General features: G+C 39.3%; 1 protein-coding gene across 1 annotated transcript; it reads left to right on the top strand.

Moving 5' to 3' along the window:
* The first annotated feature begins 923 nt into the window (after nt 1-923).
* On the top strand, nt 924-18,349 carry LOC110685210 (inactive leucine-rich repeat receptor-like serine/threonine-protein kinase At1g60630). Its single transcript, XM_021861692.1, has 2 exons — nt 924-2,851; nt 15,967-18,349. Exons 1-2 carry the CDS (start codon nt 1,531-1,533, stop codon nt 16,623-16,625), a joined length of 1,980 nt encoding a protein of 659 aa, XP_021717384.1. The 5' UTR covers nt 924-1,530; the 3' UTR covers nt 16,626-18,349.
* Nucleotides 18,350-18,573: the final 224 nt, after the last annotated feature.

Raw genomic sequence — 18,573 nt, 5'->3', positions numbered from 1 at the left:
TTCGCTGTAGTAGTAACAATTTGGAGGTAGATGATGATTTAGCACCCAGGATTTTTTTTTTTTTTTTAAAAAAACTTATATTTTTTTTGGGCCCTGGTGAGTCATTTGACCCACCAGGCACAAAGGCAGGTCCGCCACTGATTTTATTAAACCAAATATTATCTTACGTACTAAAATCTTTCTCATATATTAGCAAAAAAATGGTTACAATAGATAAATAGTAAAAAAAGAAAAAAAAAATGGTCAAAATGAGGCAGGTAATTTGTAGGTACGTGTGATATAAAACTAAATTTGTTTTAAACTATCTATATATTTAACAATATGATTTATAAATGGTGCATTTACGGGCACTTTACTAGCTTTTTATATGTATAATTCACCAATATTGACCAAAGTATATTACGTAAACAATGTATTCAAAGAAAGTGAGACTCGTAAGAAAGTGGAGAAAGTACTTAATAATTTAAATCATGCTAACATTTTTTTTTAATATCTAATTAGTAAAAAGCCTCTTACATATCAACCTGACCCGATTTAATTCCATGACATAAAAATTTTATGAGAGGGAGGGAGTTTAAAGGGAGTATTGTTATGCATAAACAATTGCATAACGAGGGGTAAGTGCGTAATTACACGTAATGTATATTCTGATTTTAGAGTAGTATCATTGAGAAATCAATAGTACAATTGGATGATCAAATAGTACCATTGAATATCCAGTGGTATTATGTATGTATGTAGTGGTACTATATATGCATTCAGTGGTACTAACTACGTGCATATATAGTATCACTAAATAACCAATAGTATTATATAAGCTTTCAGTGGTACAATTAAAAGTGATCCCTCTCACCTTTCTCTCTTTTCCATGTAATTTGTAATATTTTAGTATTTGTTACGCATTTGCAAATGTATAACAATACTAAGAGAATATAAAAACAAACTAATCAAAGTAATCATGGATTAATGTGTATTCCCTGTATGTTTTATTTTTATTTATAGTATTTTTTTATTGCAAAGAAACAGTTAGCTGGGAAAGAGTTAACTCCAATGTTAACTATCATACCTACTTCTTCCAACCAAACTCACTCACACTCTTCCTCCAATGGACTGATTAATGTACCCGTCTTCTTCCTGCCTTTCTCTCTCTCTTTTTTCAGAGTTTTTCCTTTAGCTACTTCAACAACTAATTCCTCTGTTTAACACTACATACCCCTAAAATGGGACCATGTGTTAGTTTAGAATCAATATTGTATAGATCTCAAGTTAGCATCATTTTTTCACTAATCACAGTAATCAGTCACTTTAGATAGTGATTGCTTCTTCCATACTAATACTCCCAAGACTACCCAATTCAAACTTCGCCTCCAAATGTTTTTTCCAAGATCTTTGTTGACGTCGTCGAAAACCCTTGTATCGACTCAACAAATAAAAGGAAACAAAATCAATACAAAAATAACCCAATAATAGTCAAATAAATCTACCCTCATTAACAAACTAATTTTATTCGGTTCTTTCCAAAAAAAAATAATGTCACTTGCTCTCGTCTTTCTGTGTATGATCTCCTTCCTGAGTTCTTCAATGGCGCAGAATAATGATGCAAAAGCATTATTAGCATTGAAAGGTGAAATTGATCCACTAAATAACCTTCCATGGAAGAAGGGTTCCGACCACTGCACATGGGAAGGTGTAAGGGAATGCAAGAGAGGCCGAGTTTCAAAGCTCGTAGTCGAAAGCACCGCCCTCAGCGGTACCATTACCGGCGCAACACTCTCACTTCTTGACGAACTCCGCGTCCTCAGTCTGAAGTCAAACAACTTAACCGGTCAAATCCCAGACATGTCAAAACTAGTGAATCTCAAAGTGCTCTACCTCAACCTCAACAAATTTACGGGACCATTCCCGGCGTCTCTCGCATCGCTGCACCGGCTGAAGATAATTAATCTGTCGGATAATAATCTATCTGGGGAGATCCCGGGATCGATTAATCAGTTGCCAAGGCTGTATATGTTGTATTTGGATAATAATAACTTCAGTGGCGAAATCCCACCATTAAATCAAACAACCCTTGCATTCTTCAATGTGTCAAATAATCGTCTTTCGGGAGAAATCCCGAAGACAACAGCGTTGTTACAGTTCAATAAATCATCCTTTCTAAACAATATAAACCTCTGCGGAACACAGATTGGTAACAGCAATGCAGGGTGTAACCCTCTTTCGCCGGCTTTAAGCCCGGCATTGTCACTTCCTCCACTGAAGCATCGCCATCGCCATCTCCACGGCCTCTCTCGTAGTGCAAAAATTCTCATTGGAGCACTGTGCGGCGGAACCGCCCTCATTATACTCATCATCATACTGACAGTCCTCCTGTGTAGAAAGCGGAACAGGGGAGCCAGACCAAACAGGAAGGAATCCCAAGCGGAGGAACAAACCGTAGTGGCAGTAGCGGCGACAGCGGAGAGGGAAAAGGGGGAGCCATCCGGTGGCGGAGGAGAGAGAAAAGGAGGGTTTTCATGGGAGGGTGATAAGTTAGGGAAGTTAGTGTTTTTAGGTGATCAAGTGATGAATTACAATTTAGATGATTTGTTGAAAGCGTCGGCAGAAACGTTAGGAAGAGGTACAATAGGAAGTACATATAAAGCGGTAATGGAATCAGGTTATATTGTGACTGTTAAAAGATTGAAAGATGCAAGATACCCTAAATTGGAGGAATTCAAGAAACAATTGGAGGTTTTAGGGAAATTGAATCATCCAAATATTGTTCCTTTAAGAGCTTATTTTCAGGCTAAAGAAGAACGTTTGTTGGTTTATGATTATTTTCCCAACGGAAGTCTCTTCTCCCTTGTTCACGGTATGTTTTTCCGGCGCTTTTTTCATTTACTCTGTCGGTTTAATTCTGTGGTTCTTTTTTTTTTTTTTTTTTTTTTGCACTATTTTTTCATTTGATTTTTTTTAATAAAGGTTCTGTGATTCTTGCCTGTTAAAAAAATTAATTTAAATTGGCTAATACAGAAAAGATTAACTAATACGAAGTATATTTTGGCTTAATTTACATAAAAAGTTATTCATCTTGGTTATAATTAATGTTTAGTTTAATTTAATACGGACTACTATAGTACCATGAATAATCAAATATTCAAATCTGGTTGCTTGAATTTATATATTACAGATTAGTACTTCGTACTTTTAAAATTTTGTAATGTGGGTTTTCATTTTCATTAAATGATGTTTTGATGGGAGATTCTCATTATATCTTGAAGCAAGATATATGTTGTATTCAATGTGTACATGAAATATTTTTGAAGCATTCAACAAATCAACGTAAATAACCTAATAATGGGGTGGTCAAACACTAAATTTCAGTTAAAGAAAAAAAGAAAAAGAATTACAAAATAATTTTAAATTTTCTTTAAAAAAAAAAAAAAGACTTCTACTATGTACTTAGGAAAGTAAGGCCGTTGCTTGATGGATTTATCACAGTAAAAAGTAAATGGCCTCAGTCCTTATTAGTGCTCTTAATTAATGATGTACCTACAATGCTACTATCTCTGTTTTTCAAAGTTATTTACTCTTTAAGTTTAAGTTTTCGTTTTCAATCCCTTTTTGAATTTCATTTGAAGTTCTCCCTCCGTCCCTTAATTACTTGTCTACTTCTCATTTTACACGGAAATTAAGGAACTTAAAATTCATGATTGGGAAGTACAAATATGCATATGGGATTAGAGAGAGAGAGATAGAGAGAGAAAGAAAAGGTAGTTGATAATTATTAAAGAGATGGAAAGAGAAAGTGTTGGAAAAATAATGTCAAAAGTACAAAAAAAAAAAAAAAAAAAATAATGACAACTCATCAAAAAGAGGGAATATTGTCAAAAAGTAAATTTTTTAAATATAAATAGGCACGTACTCCCTCCGTTTCGCATAAGTTGCAACACTTTCCATTTCCGGCCGTTTTATATTAGTTGCAACACTACTATATTTGGAAAGGACTTACTATATTTTATAATTTTTCTCTCCCACTAACCCCACTTTCACAAATATTTTATTATTTCTCTTTCCTACCAACCCCACCTACACTACTTTTCTTATTATTTCTATCTCTTACTAACAATACTTTACATTATAAGCCTATAAGCCTAGTCTATAATTTTCTTAAACTATGAGCCAAGCCTACTGTTGCAACTAATGCGAAACGGAGGGAGTAATTTTGAAACTCAAAAAGGAAAGTAGGCATATAAATAAAGGACGGAGGGAGTACATTTTATCAATTTTTTACTTAAGCAAAAATGAACATTGATAAAAAGACTGAAAGTATAATAAATTACAATATACATTAATTACATCAATTATACATAATTTTGATATGTATTTTTAGATTATAAGATTAATACAGTTTTTTAATCCCAACTTTCACCAATTTAGTTTTATTAATCCCAACTTTGGATTATTCCTCAATAATCTCAACTTTAAGGTGACCTATCTTTCTTCAATCCCAAAAACCGGTAACCTGATGAAAGGGTTAAAAAAAAATTTTAAAAAAATTATTTGACACGTGTCACATGTTAATTGCTTTAAAAAATTAAAATAAATAAATTAAATCAAATAAATTAAGAAAAAAAAAAAATATCCTCCCTTCCCCCTTACCCCAGCCACCCACCTAAATCCACCCAATCCCGATCCCCTACCCTTCCCCCAACCACCCACCGCAGCCACATACCTTCACCCCAGCCCCCCTTGTCGCCCTTCCCCTCACCTCAGCCACCCCTTTCGCCGCTTCCCTCCCAGCCAACCCTATCGCCCCTCCCATTGCATCCATAGCCACCCTGACCCTCATCCCCGTAGCCACTTGACCCACCCCCACCTCATCTCCAAAGCCACATGAAACCAACCGCGAAACGTACGTTAAACATCTCGAAACCCAAAAATCGGCCATGGGATGGGGTTTTTTGGCAGTTTTTCGATAAGGTGGGTGGGTTTTCTTTGTAATTGAGGGGTTTGGGTGGGGTTTTCAGGTCAGGGAGAGAGAATGAGAGGGTGGGCTGGTGAGATATAGTCGGGAAAGGAAGTGAGATGGGGAGGAGAGGGTGGTCGGAAGTCATGGAGGAGAAAGGGAATGGAAGGGGAAAGGGGATTTTAGGTGGGTTTCGGGTAGGGGTTTCAAGGGGAAGTGGAAGGGCGGCCGGAAACGGAGGGGAAGGAGGGTTGCTGGAAATGGAGGGGATGGGGTGACTGCCGGAAATGGAGGGGATGGTGGCTGCCATTAATGGAGGTGGAGGGGGAGGGGTTGTTAAAGGTGAAGGGGCTGATTTAATGGAGGTAGGGAGGGGAAGGAGGCTGATTTAATGGAGGAAAGAGAAAGGAAGGGGAAGGAAAAAAAGTAAAAGGAAATTTTTTTTTTCTTTTTTTTTTCTTTTTTTATAAGAAATTTGGTCTAAAAAAAAAAAAAAATTTAAAATTGGACCACTCACGTGGCGACACGTGTCCAGCAACCTACAATAGAAGGTTGTTGACTTTTGTTGACCAGTTTGAGATTGAAGAAAGATAGGCCACCTTAAAGTTGTGATTATTGAGGAATAATCCAAAATTGGGATTAATGAAACTAAATTGGTGAAAGTTGGGATTAAAAAACTGTATTAATCCTAGATTATATGCCATTTTAGAAAATTATTTAAATTTTGTAACGTACGGTTACTACTTTTTCGATTTTAATTTTATTTTATCTACGAGTACTTTTTTTACACATCCATTCACACACATCAACAATTCAATACACTCTTTTCAATTACCTTAACTAGAATGTATCCGTGCTAACGCACGGAATATACATACGATTATATGTTTTTTTTGAAAAGGTATAGGGATACGATTATATGAAGTATGTATAATTAGAAAGAAAAAATAGTAGTAGTGGAAATTATAGGTTTTTTTTTTTAAAAAATAAAAATAAAAAATAGAGTGCTTAGATTTTGAGAATTAGGGGTCCAGAGCGTTGTAGTTGAATGTTGAAAAACAACTCTTAAATTATATAAAAGGTTTCTGTGCAAACTACAACCTTAAAATTTTTTTTTCTCGGAATGGAGGTTGAATTTGATAAGCTAATTTAATACAAAGAATCATGAAGCTTGCTGCACAATGAAATATTGTTTTCGTATCCATTTAATTGACACATTTAGATGAGCATGAAGTTTATGAAATGTTATTTTATTTATAAAAATAGTATATGGGCCATTGTAAAATGAAGTTAGTAGAATGTTTGAATGAGGGTGGGAATTATCTTAATATAAGCTTTAAAAGTGGTGGATCATTGTATAAGATACAAAACAATAAAATATTAATAGTGGGTTTTCACCATTTTTAGCAATGTATCAATTATTTAGAAATGGATAAAGTGTGTCAATTATTCCGGAGGGAATATGAGCTTAATAATTTATTTGTAAGGGAGAAATTTACTTGTAGCTAAATTGACTAACCGATAGAAAAAAACTTTATATGAAGAACGTGTAGCAGTTCCTTCTACTGACCCAAAAACGATAAGAATATATTATATGATACTCATTCACTTATTATATGATACTCATTCACTTATAGTTCTCCATAATACACTCCTTAAACCAAATAAAACACTTGTCAATTGCAAAGAGTGTCTATGCCAAGTGTTAGGATCATTCATAAACATGAAGTATTAAATATCACATATCCATTGATCTTAGATCATGGACCACCAGTTTTACCACAAGTATTTCCTAGAAGGCTACTAGTGGCTAAGTTTGACAACCAAATGTAATCATAATAGAGTAAGTACCAAATTAACCTAATTACATGCACTTCATTATATTATAGGCTTTCATTTTATTAAAAGAGCTTTATTTACACAATTTCAGTTCAGAAAACATCGTGGGCTCTATTATTGCTTATTTCTGTTCTATAATGGCATTATATGCATTATTTGATTTAATTTTATGCACTTGCTAGTAGGTGTCATTTTTGTTAAGTGGGAAAATTCTTAAATTTGTCTGAAAGTAAGGGGTAATCTATTAATCTGGACCATTCATTTGCGTAGATTTGACTAATCCAGACCGTTCCTTTGACAGATAGATATAGCAGATAATTAGTGTTTACTTTAACATGGGTGTTGTGTCAGAGTGCGTGATTACACGTCCTTTTCCTTGTGTTTTCTAGACACGAGACACAAGCTTAACTTTCCAGCGTGGCCGTGCGCTTGCTTTTCCTCTAATTTTCATCACCATCATTTTGTACTCTCTAGTATTAATTTCTTCATTCATTTTTCTATAATTTATATTCCTCCGTTTTTTAGTTGATCCTTTGATTTTAGTATTATTCAAAAGCCTTTTTTTTACCGTATTTTGTTATTTACATGTAATGAATAATATAGTTATGAGGGATCTTCTTAGATTTGTCACAATATATATTTTGTTAAAAAAACTTTTCATAATTTTGGTTTATCGATAATTAAATATATTAATGGTCAAATATGTGCATTAACAAATGTGACTAAAGAAATGTATTAACTAAAAAGAAACAGAAGAAAGTAGTTTGCTTTAAATAGTTCTTCCTCACTTTCTTAGTTAGGTTGGGTTTTTTAATTGCATTACTTTTTTTGCTCATTTGTTTTTATTCACATGGCGTAAATTGAGTATTCCCTCCGTTTGTCTCATTCAGTGTCCCCATTCTTATGAATAAATGTTCTATTGAAATTTTCCATTCAATTTATGGAAATTTTTTCCTACTTGCCCTCATATGCAACCAGAAGGAAAAGTGGAGTATAAAAATAGTGTAAAAGCCAATGTATTACATGTAAAAAAAAAAGAAAAAAAAGGAAGTATGATATTTGAAAATGTACATTCGTGCCAATCCAATGTTTACAGTAATAGAATCCTCTATATAAAATCCTTTATACATGGTATTGTGAATTTCTGAAGTTCTTTGAAGAACTTAAGCTACCTACATTATTTTAACTATGTAACATTATTTAATTTACAAGGTTAAAGACTAAAAAAATGTAGTTTAAAATACACTTTTCTAACTTATATTGTTTAAATTACAAAGCGTGTAAAATATCCATCAGAAAATAGAAATTACTTTTCTAGTTAATTTGTATTAACATGTCCTAATCTGAGTCCTAAAAGCAGTCACATTATGTCTTACGACGTGACACTACAATAGGGGTACAGTAATATAGAGGATTTCGATGATAGGATAATTATTGACAAGCTAACTGATTATTAACTATGATTGATACTAATACTGTCATTGCTTTGAAGCAATAATCTGAAGTTACAGTCGTACAACTTCAACTCATTAAACCAATCGCCTTTCGCATTAGCATTCACCATTATTCCATCATCCTAGTAACCTCTACCTTTTTTTTTTTTTTTGAATTTATGTTTAACTTTTATTATTGGCAATCTCTATCAACAAATTTCAGATATATTATGGGATTTTTGAAGATATAATTGTTCAGATATTGTATCGATTTAAGATTGTTTACAGATCTTGATTACTATAGCTAGCTCTTTGGGTTTAGGGTAAAAAATACCCCAACACGTGGCCCAATCCCATAGAGACACGTGGCTCAATTAACGGGCGACATGTGTCCCTATAGGAGATGACACGTGTCAAGCATAAAGAGCACTTGAAATTAGAGAAAAGGGCCCCCTTATATCAGGAGGCCCAAATCTCGAGAAAGCCGCAAAACGGTGCCCTATATAGACACGTGCCTTTACCTGATTGTGCTGCCAATTAGAGCACGCCATCCTAAGTTATCAAACCCTAGAGGGCACATTTTCCTACCCCTATAAATACCCCAATCATTTATGATGGGAGGGTGGATTAAGACATATCCTTCTAAGAGCACGAAAAGCTCCAACTTCTCTCTACTTTCTTTCTCTACATTTATTCCGTTTCCGGTCACTAACTTGATCTTCGGAGGCGAATATTCCGTCAAACAGAATATTTGTTATTTTGCAGGTGTCCGCATCCATCTGGTCATGTTCAAGACCAATATCACGAGGGATTCCAAAAAAATCCCGAAACATTTGGCGCCGTCTGTGGGGGTACTCGTCTGAAATGGCTAAAGATGGTCAGAAACCCGGTCCTGATGAGTACGGATATGTAGAGAATCTCATTGCTACAATCAACACAAGCAGTACTCTGATTGCTTCATTCCATGAGGCCGAATATCCTGCTGGTTCCTTGAAGGCCGCTTTGAGCAAGCTCTGAAGGGAGCTTGAGAGTAAGATCCCTTCTTATTCTAGACAGCCATCCAGAAGGGAAGGAGAAGGTGCTCAAAAGAAAACTCAAAGCAAGGTGGTCAATGTTGAAGATGCTGGGAATACCCCATTCCGATGACATGCAAGGTCACCAAGGGTGCCTCAGACGAACGTGTCCAGGCTCTTTCAGAAAACGTAGTCGGCTGGGGGCGGATCGGGCAGCCTCTGAGGCAGTTAACTAAGCCGTCCCAATACTAGAAAGATGCGATGGATTATCTCTGGTACAAGCGGCAGGAGCGGGCACACTACTCGAACACTGCCTCCACTCCTACCATGACGGATGATTTCTCAAACCACACCCTCTCCAAGCATACCAGCTCGGCCAGGACCAGCAGAAGTCAAGCTCATCGTACTCCAACTCCAGTTCCTCTAACTCAACCACTCCAATACCAGATGCCCCTGTCTTTGGATAGTACGAGTAGTATGGCCAGTCGTATGACCAGGCAGCTTACCTGGGCGGACCGGCGCACAACCTCAGCCCATTGATTGGCAAATGCGCTTGTTGAACATTGGTGACAAGCCGCCTCCGTTTTCTTAAGAAATTCTCAACTCTCTCCAACTAGTAAAAGTGAAGAGTGTACTTGTGGGTGCTTATGATGGTACGTGCAACCCTTAAGAGCACGTTACCTCGTACAGAAATCTGATATACCTACAGTGTGTGGATGATGTCACATGGTGTAAATACTTCCCGGCCACCCTCAAGGGTGTGGCACAAGACTGGTTCAATAGTCTGCCGACCGGATGCATCAATTGTTTTACAACTCTCAGTTTGTTATTTGTTGGAAACTTCTCCTATAATATTCTACCCCGGAAGACTAGTCCTAACTTGGCAACCATTGTCCAAGGAAAGAAAGAGGGGTTGTGCTCGTACGTCCAGAGGTTTAATTAGAAGAAAGCTCAAATTCAGAATCTGTCAGATGAGATGGCCTACTCGGAGTTCCTTCGAGGTTTAAGGCATAAAGGTTTCAAGTTTGATTTAGTCAGGAAAAAGATTCGGACACGTACAGGTGTTCTACGGGAGGTCGAATCATATATAAAGGCAACTGATTTTTGTTAACTTACGAAATTAGATGAACCGACCAAGGGGGCTGAGAAGAAACAATCTTCTCGGCAAGACTCGGCCGGCAAAAAGAAGGAAGGAAGCAACAAAAGAAAAAAAGTTTGGGTAGCCGACTGTGAACAGACGAAATCAAAGAAAGCCAAGACGTACGAGCCCTAGTACGAGTACAACAAGGATTGCTATTCAATCTTGATGGAGATCAAAGACAAGTTCGAGTTCGAGAAGCCTCAGCCTTTGAGAGGGCCGGCAGTACAGAAACAAGAACAAGTACTGTCATTACCACAAAGATATAGGGCATGACACGAACGATTGCAACAATTTGAAGAGGTTGCTGGATAAATTGGCCGAGAAGGGCATGCTCAACTCGTACGTTCTAAAATCCAAGTTCACCTACTCTCGGATAGACAATAAATCCGAGAAGAAGAAAAACAAAGAAAAAGAGGATGATGGAAACAACACTGATTTAGGGTTCGTGGCTGTTTTATCAGTCGGCTTTGCTGCAGGCGGCCCGACCATGAAAGGAATTAAGCAAGATGCTTGAAATTTTGAAAATGTAATGCACACTGAAGGGGTAAAGGCCGAGCCCTTTCCAGAAGTGATAGTCTGCGAGATGGACCGAGGCAATATCAAAGCCCCTCACAATGACCCCATGGTGTTCATCTTGAAAGTTGCCAATTTGAAGGTTGGACGAGTGCTAATAGACACAGGCAGCTCTGACATAATCAGTTTAGCTTGTCTGAAGAATTTGAATTTTTCAGAGGATGCCCTGAAAGATATCTCCCACCCATTGGTTGGGTTCGGTGGGAGTATCATTCACCTGGTCCGACGGATAGACCTGCTCGTCCGATTTGGGGAAAAGGGAGAGGGAAGGGACATGATCGTCCGCTTCCTAGTTGTTAAAGAGCTTACGGGCTATAATGTTATCATTGGCCGCCCAACTTTGACATCAGCTAAGGCAGTAATTGCCCTTTATCTAATGCTGATGAATTTTGAACGGTCGAACGGAAAGATAGGTTCCCTTCAGGAAAATCAGAAAATTGTGAAAGAATGCAATCAGGTGGCCGTAAGACCAACAGTGCGCGGACATAGGAAAGCGTCCGAGCGAAATTCCGAAGAATGGTCACTCCAAGCATACCAGGTCGGCTAGAAGCGCAAGTTGATTAAGAAAGAGCAAGCATAGCAGCTAATGACCGTCGGTCGGCCAGAAGAGTTAAGGCCATAGCTGGCCGGCGATCATACGGACATAGTGCTTGACCTAGACGAGCTTGATCGGACGGTCATAGTGGGCACTATAGCCATAGGTTTGCTTGGAGATGACTTGGTGAATTTGTTAAGAGAATTTAGAGATGTGTTTGCTTTCGAAGTTCATGAGATGCCGGGTATCAGCCTGGACTTAGCTATTCACAAGCTGGCTGTGAAGCCTGTTCGGCAGAAAAAGAGAAACCATGGTGAAGAAAGGAATCAGGCGGTCGCAGCTGAAGTTTAAAAGCTGCTGGACGCCTGTTTTATTCGGCAATGTCACTATCCTGATTGGGTAGCAAATGTTGTCCTTGTTAAGAAGCCGAATGGAACTTGGAGAATGTGCGTAGACTACATCGACCTCAACAAGGCATGTCCTAATGATAGCTTTCCCTTTCCTAAAATTAATTCTGCCACTCAAATTTATCTACTACCTCGACATGCGGAGTCGAGGCTGAGTTGCCGGTCGTTTTTGCTGGGGACGACTTACCCCCATCGTTCACATGGACGAACTCATCGTGGACCGCCTCAGTTTGCGGATCCAAGGGCTTGGAGACCCCACTAGGTGACAGCTAGGGTGGCTCTCCTTCAGACTGCTTCGAAGCAGTTTGCGGCGTGACTTTGGCTGCTTTGGTGGAAGACTTAGCCTTTGAGGCTGTTGTCTTTCTGGCTTTGGACGACTGGCCGTCCTTGGAAGCAAAAGCCGGCTGCTTTCTCTTCGACTAGGGAGTAGGAGTGGCCGCCTGAAAGAAACAGGATAAAGTCAGATGAAATGAACAAGTATCCGAGTAAAGTTGAGAAGGAACACCTTACCAACCAATCAACTCGAAAAACTTAGATAAAAGACAGTGTCTGAGTGAAATCAGATAGCATATCTTTCCTAAAAACTCGGCCTCAAAACAAGATGAATTGTGTTCGAGTGAAATGGGGAAGGACTCTTCCTCCATCACACCAACTCGGCATTAAAAAAAAAAAAAAAAGAAGAACGGATTGTCAGTACCTCCTTAGCCTGGTCTTGCTGCTGTTGGCGGAGTTTGTACCGGACTAAGTCCAGTTCGGACATGTCAACCTCCCCCTTCTGCTCCGGATCCTGCATTCCAAGGGCTACTTCTGAGGAAGAAAAATGAGGAAAAAATGTTAGAATATTTTTATGTTACAAATAGCATTCGAACGGCTAAGTCACAAGGTTCCACCTTGAGGGTAGTTCTGGTATAAGCCACAGGCCGACATGAAAACTGGGTTCCTTAGCCACACGGCCAGGGGAATCTAATTGAGCGGCACAGTCACTGTCTTTCCATCCCTGACTACCTTTTTGATTCCGAAGTAGTCCAGTTAGTGCATGTAGTGAGGGTGGACGGGCGGCTTGCTGGGTCTATGTTGCCCGCGGTCGAGCTGAATTCGATTGGCATTGAACCGATTCATCCGCAAGTTAAACTTTTCATCCATTATCTTAATGCGATAGAATCGGTGCTTCTAGTCTCGCCACTTGGACGGCCTATCCATCACCACCACATAATCTTTCTGCGTGCTCAGAATAAACCACCGGTCCGTGCCAGCATCCAGGCGGACCATGGAATGCATATCACAAAAAACTGGGACGTCCGGTTTGAAGCCTTGCTGAAGGCACGTCATCAGATAGCCAAAAATGTTTAGCCAGCTGTTTCCAGCTGGAAGATAGCAATGTTGTATTCGCCCAGGAGCTCCTGGACGAACGGATGAAGAGGGAAGCAAAGGCCCACTTCTAAAGCAGCGCAGTAGACGCTGAAGCATTTCTTCAGCTGCCTCTTGCTCTCCCAGGCGGCTACTCAGTAAGACCGAGTGGGTGCTACGATTTCGTAGCCTTTTCCCATGTGGAAGAACTTCTTGAACTCTTTATACTTTAAGTGCAGGAAGATCAAGGCAGTGTTGCCAACCGTACAGACGTACGAGTCCTTGAAATTATCAGCGTTTGGTTCCTCCGTCCGGGTTCTTAGCCTCTCCTTCAGCTTGAGGAGCGACCCCAAATTCAGAGGACAACACTATGTCCAACTCAGCCGCTTCGGCCGAGCTCCCTCCCTTGGAGCCCTGGCCGCCTCCAGAAACAATGGTTTCTTAAGGCACCAAGGGCCTCTTGCCTTTATCTTTCCTTCCCCTAGTGTTCGCCTGGTTTTCAGAAGGAGGAGCGCTGCGAGGGGGCAGGTTGGCCGGTTCAGCAATATGAATGCCAGTTCTAGGCCTGGCCGACCTGGTAGTTTGGATTGGGGTTTGTTGAGGATTTTAGACGGACGCCCGAGTGTCCGCCTGAGAAGAGGAAGGATGGCTTCCGGAAGATGGCAGCTCGGACGGCATCAAGACCGAGTTGGTGAATTGTGAGAAGCGTGGTTCTGGATTTTGCCCGGACGCTTCCATGGTGGAAGAAGTGCCTTGTTAATTTTGGCGATTTTGGCGCTCTTCAAAAGAGGTGGTCACTTCGACCACGGAGCATTCACTACCACTAACAGTAGTATTTGTGTCCTCCACATCCGTGTTACTCGGATCGTAGGGGACTAAAGGGTCTACCATACTGCCGTCTGGGTTTTTGGCGGCCTCTTTTTTGTACGTCTGTCTCGTACGTGCCATGCTCGACTGCAGGGAAAGCGAAGAATAGGTGGGGGTGAGTTGGTACGCACTAAAAATGGACCCACTCCATAGAGCGGAGGAATCGTTCCCGTCCACTCTAGACTCCTCACAGGCGAACGGCCGGCCTCATGAGGAGAAACGGACGAAGCCGAGTGTTGTGCCAGTTCGTGTTTATAAAAATAAAACAAGTAAAAAAAAAGGGAAGAAGTAAAGAAGAGCAGGCGGTTACCTCTGTAGAAAAGTTTGAAAGTCTTTGAAGATCTTAAAGGTTGACCGAAAAACTCAAAAACCTAACTGGCAACCTCAAGGAACACGGCGGAGCTCTCGAAGATTTGGGAGGAAAATAACTTTCTTTCTCTAAAGCTCTAACTTCTCTCTAGAATTGTCAAGTTTCCAAAGTATCAAAATGAAGTCAAACAACTTCTATTTATAGATCAAATTCATGAGGGTAAAATGGTAAAACCATCTTTCCCGCCTAGAAGTTCAAACGAGAATTATTGAAAAAATTTAACCTAGAAGCTGAACAGTTAAAAAACCGCTCCATCATATAAGACGGGAAAAGGTACAGACATACTGACGGCGCGTCAAAATAGGCGGCCAGGTCAGCGGAATTCGAACCGTCATTCCGCTAAATACGAATGACAGGTGTCCCGCTCAAGCCAGTCGGCACAACTTGTACGCCCGATTTTAAGACTCAAAGTCTATTAAGTAAAATCAGGTGGACTAAACAAGGCAGACAGCCCAAAGGAGAAATCCCTCTGATGGACGGACGGTAACATCTGTCTTCCACCAATGATAATGCTTCGTCTGGCCGACACTCGAACGACACCGGACGAGTAAAAGATCAGAGGAGGCGGCCCGTATGGTACGAGTCACCCCTTCTGAGAGGCAAATGTTTAGGGTAAAAATACCCCAATACGTGACCTAATCCCATAGAGACACGTGGCTCAATTAAAGGGCGACACGTGTCCCTATAGGAAGATGACACGTGTCAAGCATAAAGAGCACCTGAAATGAGAGAAAAGGGCCTCCTTACATTAGAAGGCCCAAATCCCAAGAAAGCCGCAAAACGGCGCCCTATATGGACACGTGCCTTCACCTAGGTGCAATCAGAGCACGCCATCCTAAGTTATCAAACCCTAGAGGGCACACTTTCCCACCTCTATAAATACCCCAATCATTTATGATAGGAGTTTGGATTAAGACATATCCTTCTAAGAGCACGAAAAGCTCCAACTTCTCTCTACTTTCTCTCTCTACATTTATTCCGTTTCCGGTCACTAACTTGATTGTTGGGGGCGAATATTCCGTCAAACGGAATATTCGTTATTTTGCAGGTGTCCGCATCCATCCGGCCGTGTTCAAGACCAGTATCCCGAGGGATTCGAAAATAACCCCGAAACACTTTGCTAGCTACATCTTTTTTTGCATAATTATGAAGAAGCTAAGCCTATACGATAAACGTTTCAGATTTAGGAGCATGTTACTCCTCTATTTGAAACCAGGCGTCTTTGAAAGTTTAGTATAGTATTCAGGAACTTGTTAGATACTGCATTGGTATTCAAACTGATATTTTAACATGATAATATTAATATTTAAGTGGTGTTAGCGTTATCTCATGGTATCTAAGCTAACTTTAGTCTATAAATTTTTAGAAATATTCTGATATTGCATTTTGTTCCTAAGAAGTAAGTCATTGCTGTATTATACTTGTTCACATGAGGTTGTATTTGTCTTAGTAACGATGTTGCGTTGCTGAGTTGACTCGTTGCATGTTATCAGGTAATAGACCTTCTGGAGGTGGAAAGCCACTACATTGGACATCTTGCCTTAAAATTGCTGAAGACCTGGCAACCGGGCTTCTTTACATCCATCAAAACTTTGAACTAGTCCACGGGAACTTGAAATCCTCAAATGTCCTCCTTGGATCAGACTTTGAGTCGTGCCTGACAGATTATGGACTTCAGTCATTCAGAAATCCAGAATCCACAGAAGAACCTAGTGCCTCATCCCTTTTCTACAGAGCTCCTGAATGCAGAGACAGCAGAAGATTGCCAACACAGCAAGCCGATATATACAGCTTTGGGGTTCTACTACTAGAGCTAATGACAGGCAAAACCCCATATCAAGACCTTGTTCAAGAGCATGGGGCCGACATTCCTAAATGGGTTAGGTCCGTGAGAGAAGAGGAGACTGAGTCTGGTGAAGGTAGTTCAGGAAATGAGACGTCCGAGGAGAAATTGAGTGCTCTTTTGAATATTGCAATGATTTGTGTTGCTGTTAATCCTGATAGTCGACCTCAGATGAAAGAGATTTTGAGGATGATAAGAGATACCAGGGCAGAAGCACATGTATCATCGAATAACAGCAGTGACCATTCACCGGGAAGATGGTCTGACACTGTTCAGAGCTTGCCAAGGGAAGAACATCTGAGTATTTGAGGATTTGATCAATATTGTCTCACAAAATTGATCTATTATGATTTTGTTTATAAAATCATATTCTTCAGTTATGGTTAGAGTTTTTGGATGTAAAGCTTTCTTTTGGTTCTTTGTAGGTAATTATCTTTGTTCATCCCCTTTTAGGTTAGCTACTTTATGGTGATGCTGATTGAATTGAAATATCAAAATCACTCCATTTCTAAATGAAGCATGTTCTCTGAGTACCTGAAATTTATTGGCTTAATTATGTACTCAGAATTGTTTTTTGTTTAGCATTGCCTACGTAATTTGTTACACTGGTTTGGTTTTTGAGCAAGATACAAGTACATATTTTATTTTCCGGGCTATTAGCCCTGTTAAACATACAATATATAGTGCTATAAGATAGGGTGATTATAACAGTCGACTTTCTTTCATTAAGCATCGAAAAATAGATTTATTTAGGGTGATTAGCTGTAACTTTAACATGCAGCGTCAAATCTTGCCATCTCTTGTCTGTGTAACTATTGATGCCTTATATCCTGAACTTCTTGGTATCACTGAGTCTATTTCTGTAGTACAGAATAACAGAAATTTGCATTTTTAAAATACATAAAAAGAACGCAAGTATACAGAGTATCTGACCAAACACTTGCCAAGTACGGAGTATTGTATTTGAAGATATCATATGACATGCAATTGGAGATTGAACAATAAATGCCGCCTTCGTAGATTTTAAACCCAGATTAGTTGGGGTTCATGGTTGACATTTGACAAGTTAATGTTTGAGACAGAAGAGTTCAAAAACTGTAACTCAAGACTCTGCAGAATCCGAACTTTTCTCCAGGGACTATAAATAAGACAATGTCTTCCCAACTGCCTAATTGCCTATCAATACTGCCTGATTGCCTATCAATTCAATCATCAAGCTTGCTCCTGAGTCCTGAGCGAACTAGAACACAAAGCAGGCTGTCTGAACATGTTTAGACAGTTTATTGTAATGAACTATAATACTTCAACATACAGCAGTACTTGAAAATGGAGCATATGAAAGCAATTGCCGGTGATTCCAGTCATGCAGGACTTGTGTTGCTAGTCTTGCTAGAAATGATCCAAACTCTACAGATATTTTTTGCTAGTTAGCTACTAGTATATTGGCACTTCTTTTGCTCTTCTTGTGTACTTTTGTGTTTTATGTTCTGCTTGTAGGTAATTTCTTCAGGCTAACAAAATTCAAAGTATACTTACAAATGTTATTTCTTCCAACAACAACAACAACAACAAGGCCTTAGTCCTAAAATAATTTGGGGTTGACTAACATGAATCATTATAATGAACCTTACCATATACAAAAATGGCATAACCAGCCTCAAAAAGTGAATCATGAAACAAGCAAAGAGTAGAAATAGTAGAATTGGTGGGTGACCAGGAGAAATTACCACCAATGAAAGGCGGAGGTCCATTAAAAGGAGGTACATTAGGAGAACTATTGGCAGCGCAAGTTCCACTAAACAAAAGGAATCCAGTCAATTATTCACCAGACAAAAGGAATCCAGTCAATGGAGGTAATCGAGACACAATGACGGCCAAAGAAGACGAGATCGTGGTGGTCTGGGGTGGTTGACTGGTGTCGAGGACAACGACAATAGAAGTAGTCGGTGAAGAAGATGTTGCGTGGGAAATACGAAGAAAATAGGGTTAGGGTTTTTGGAGAAAAAAATAACTGGCCTTGATACCATGTGAAGAATAAATGGTGGCTCATCCAACTAGAGAGCCCTGACACTCATATGTATAGGAAAATTATGAGAGTTATACAATTACATAAGTAACCCAAAGATATCAATAAAGGTAAACATTTGAAAGAATTTGAAAAAATCGAATGAATTGAGCAAACGAAAAAACATCCAAGAAAATTTAAGGGAGTTTTAAAAGAGAACCAAAAATAAAATTCAAGAAAGTTTTAAAATAG

This window comes from Chenopodium quinoa, unplaced genomic scaffold (assembly GCF_001683475.1).
Source record: "Chenopodium quinoa cultivar QQ74 unplaced genomic scaffold, ASM168347v1, whole genome shotgun sequence".
Lineage (NCBI taxonomy): Eukaryota > Viridiplantae > Streptophyta > Magnoliopsida > Caryophyllales > Amaranthaceae > Chenopodium > Chenopodium quinoa.
Note: the sequence above shows the minus strand (reverse complement) of the source record. Positions and strands in the feature narration are given on the sequence as shown.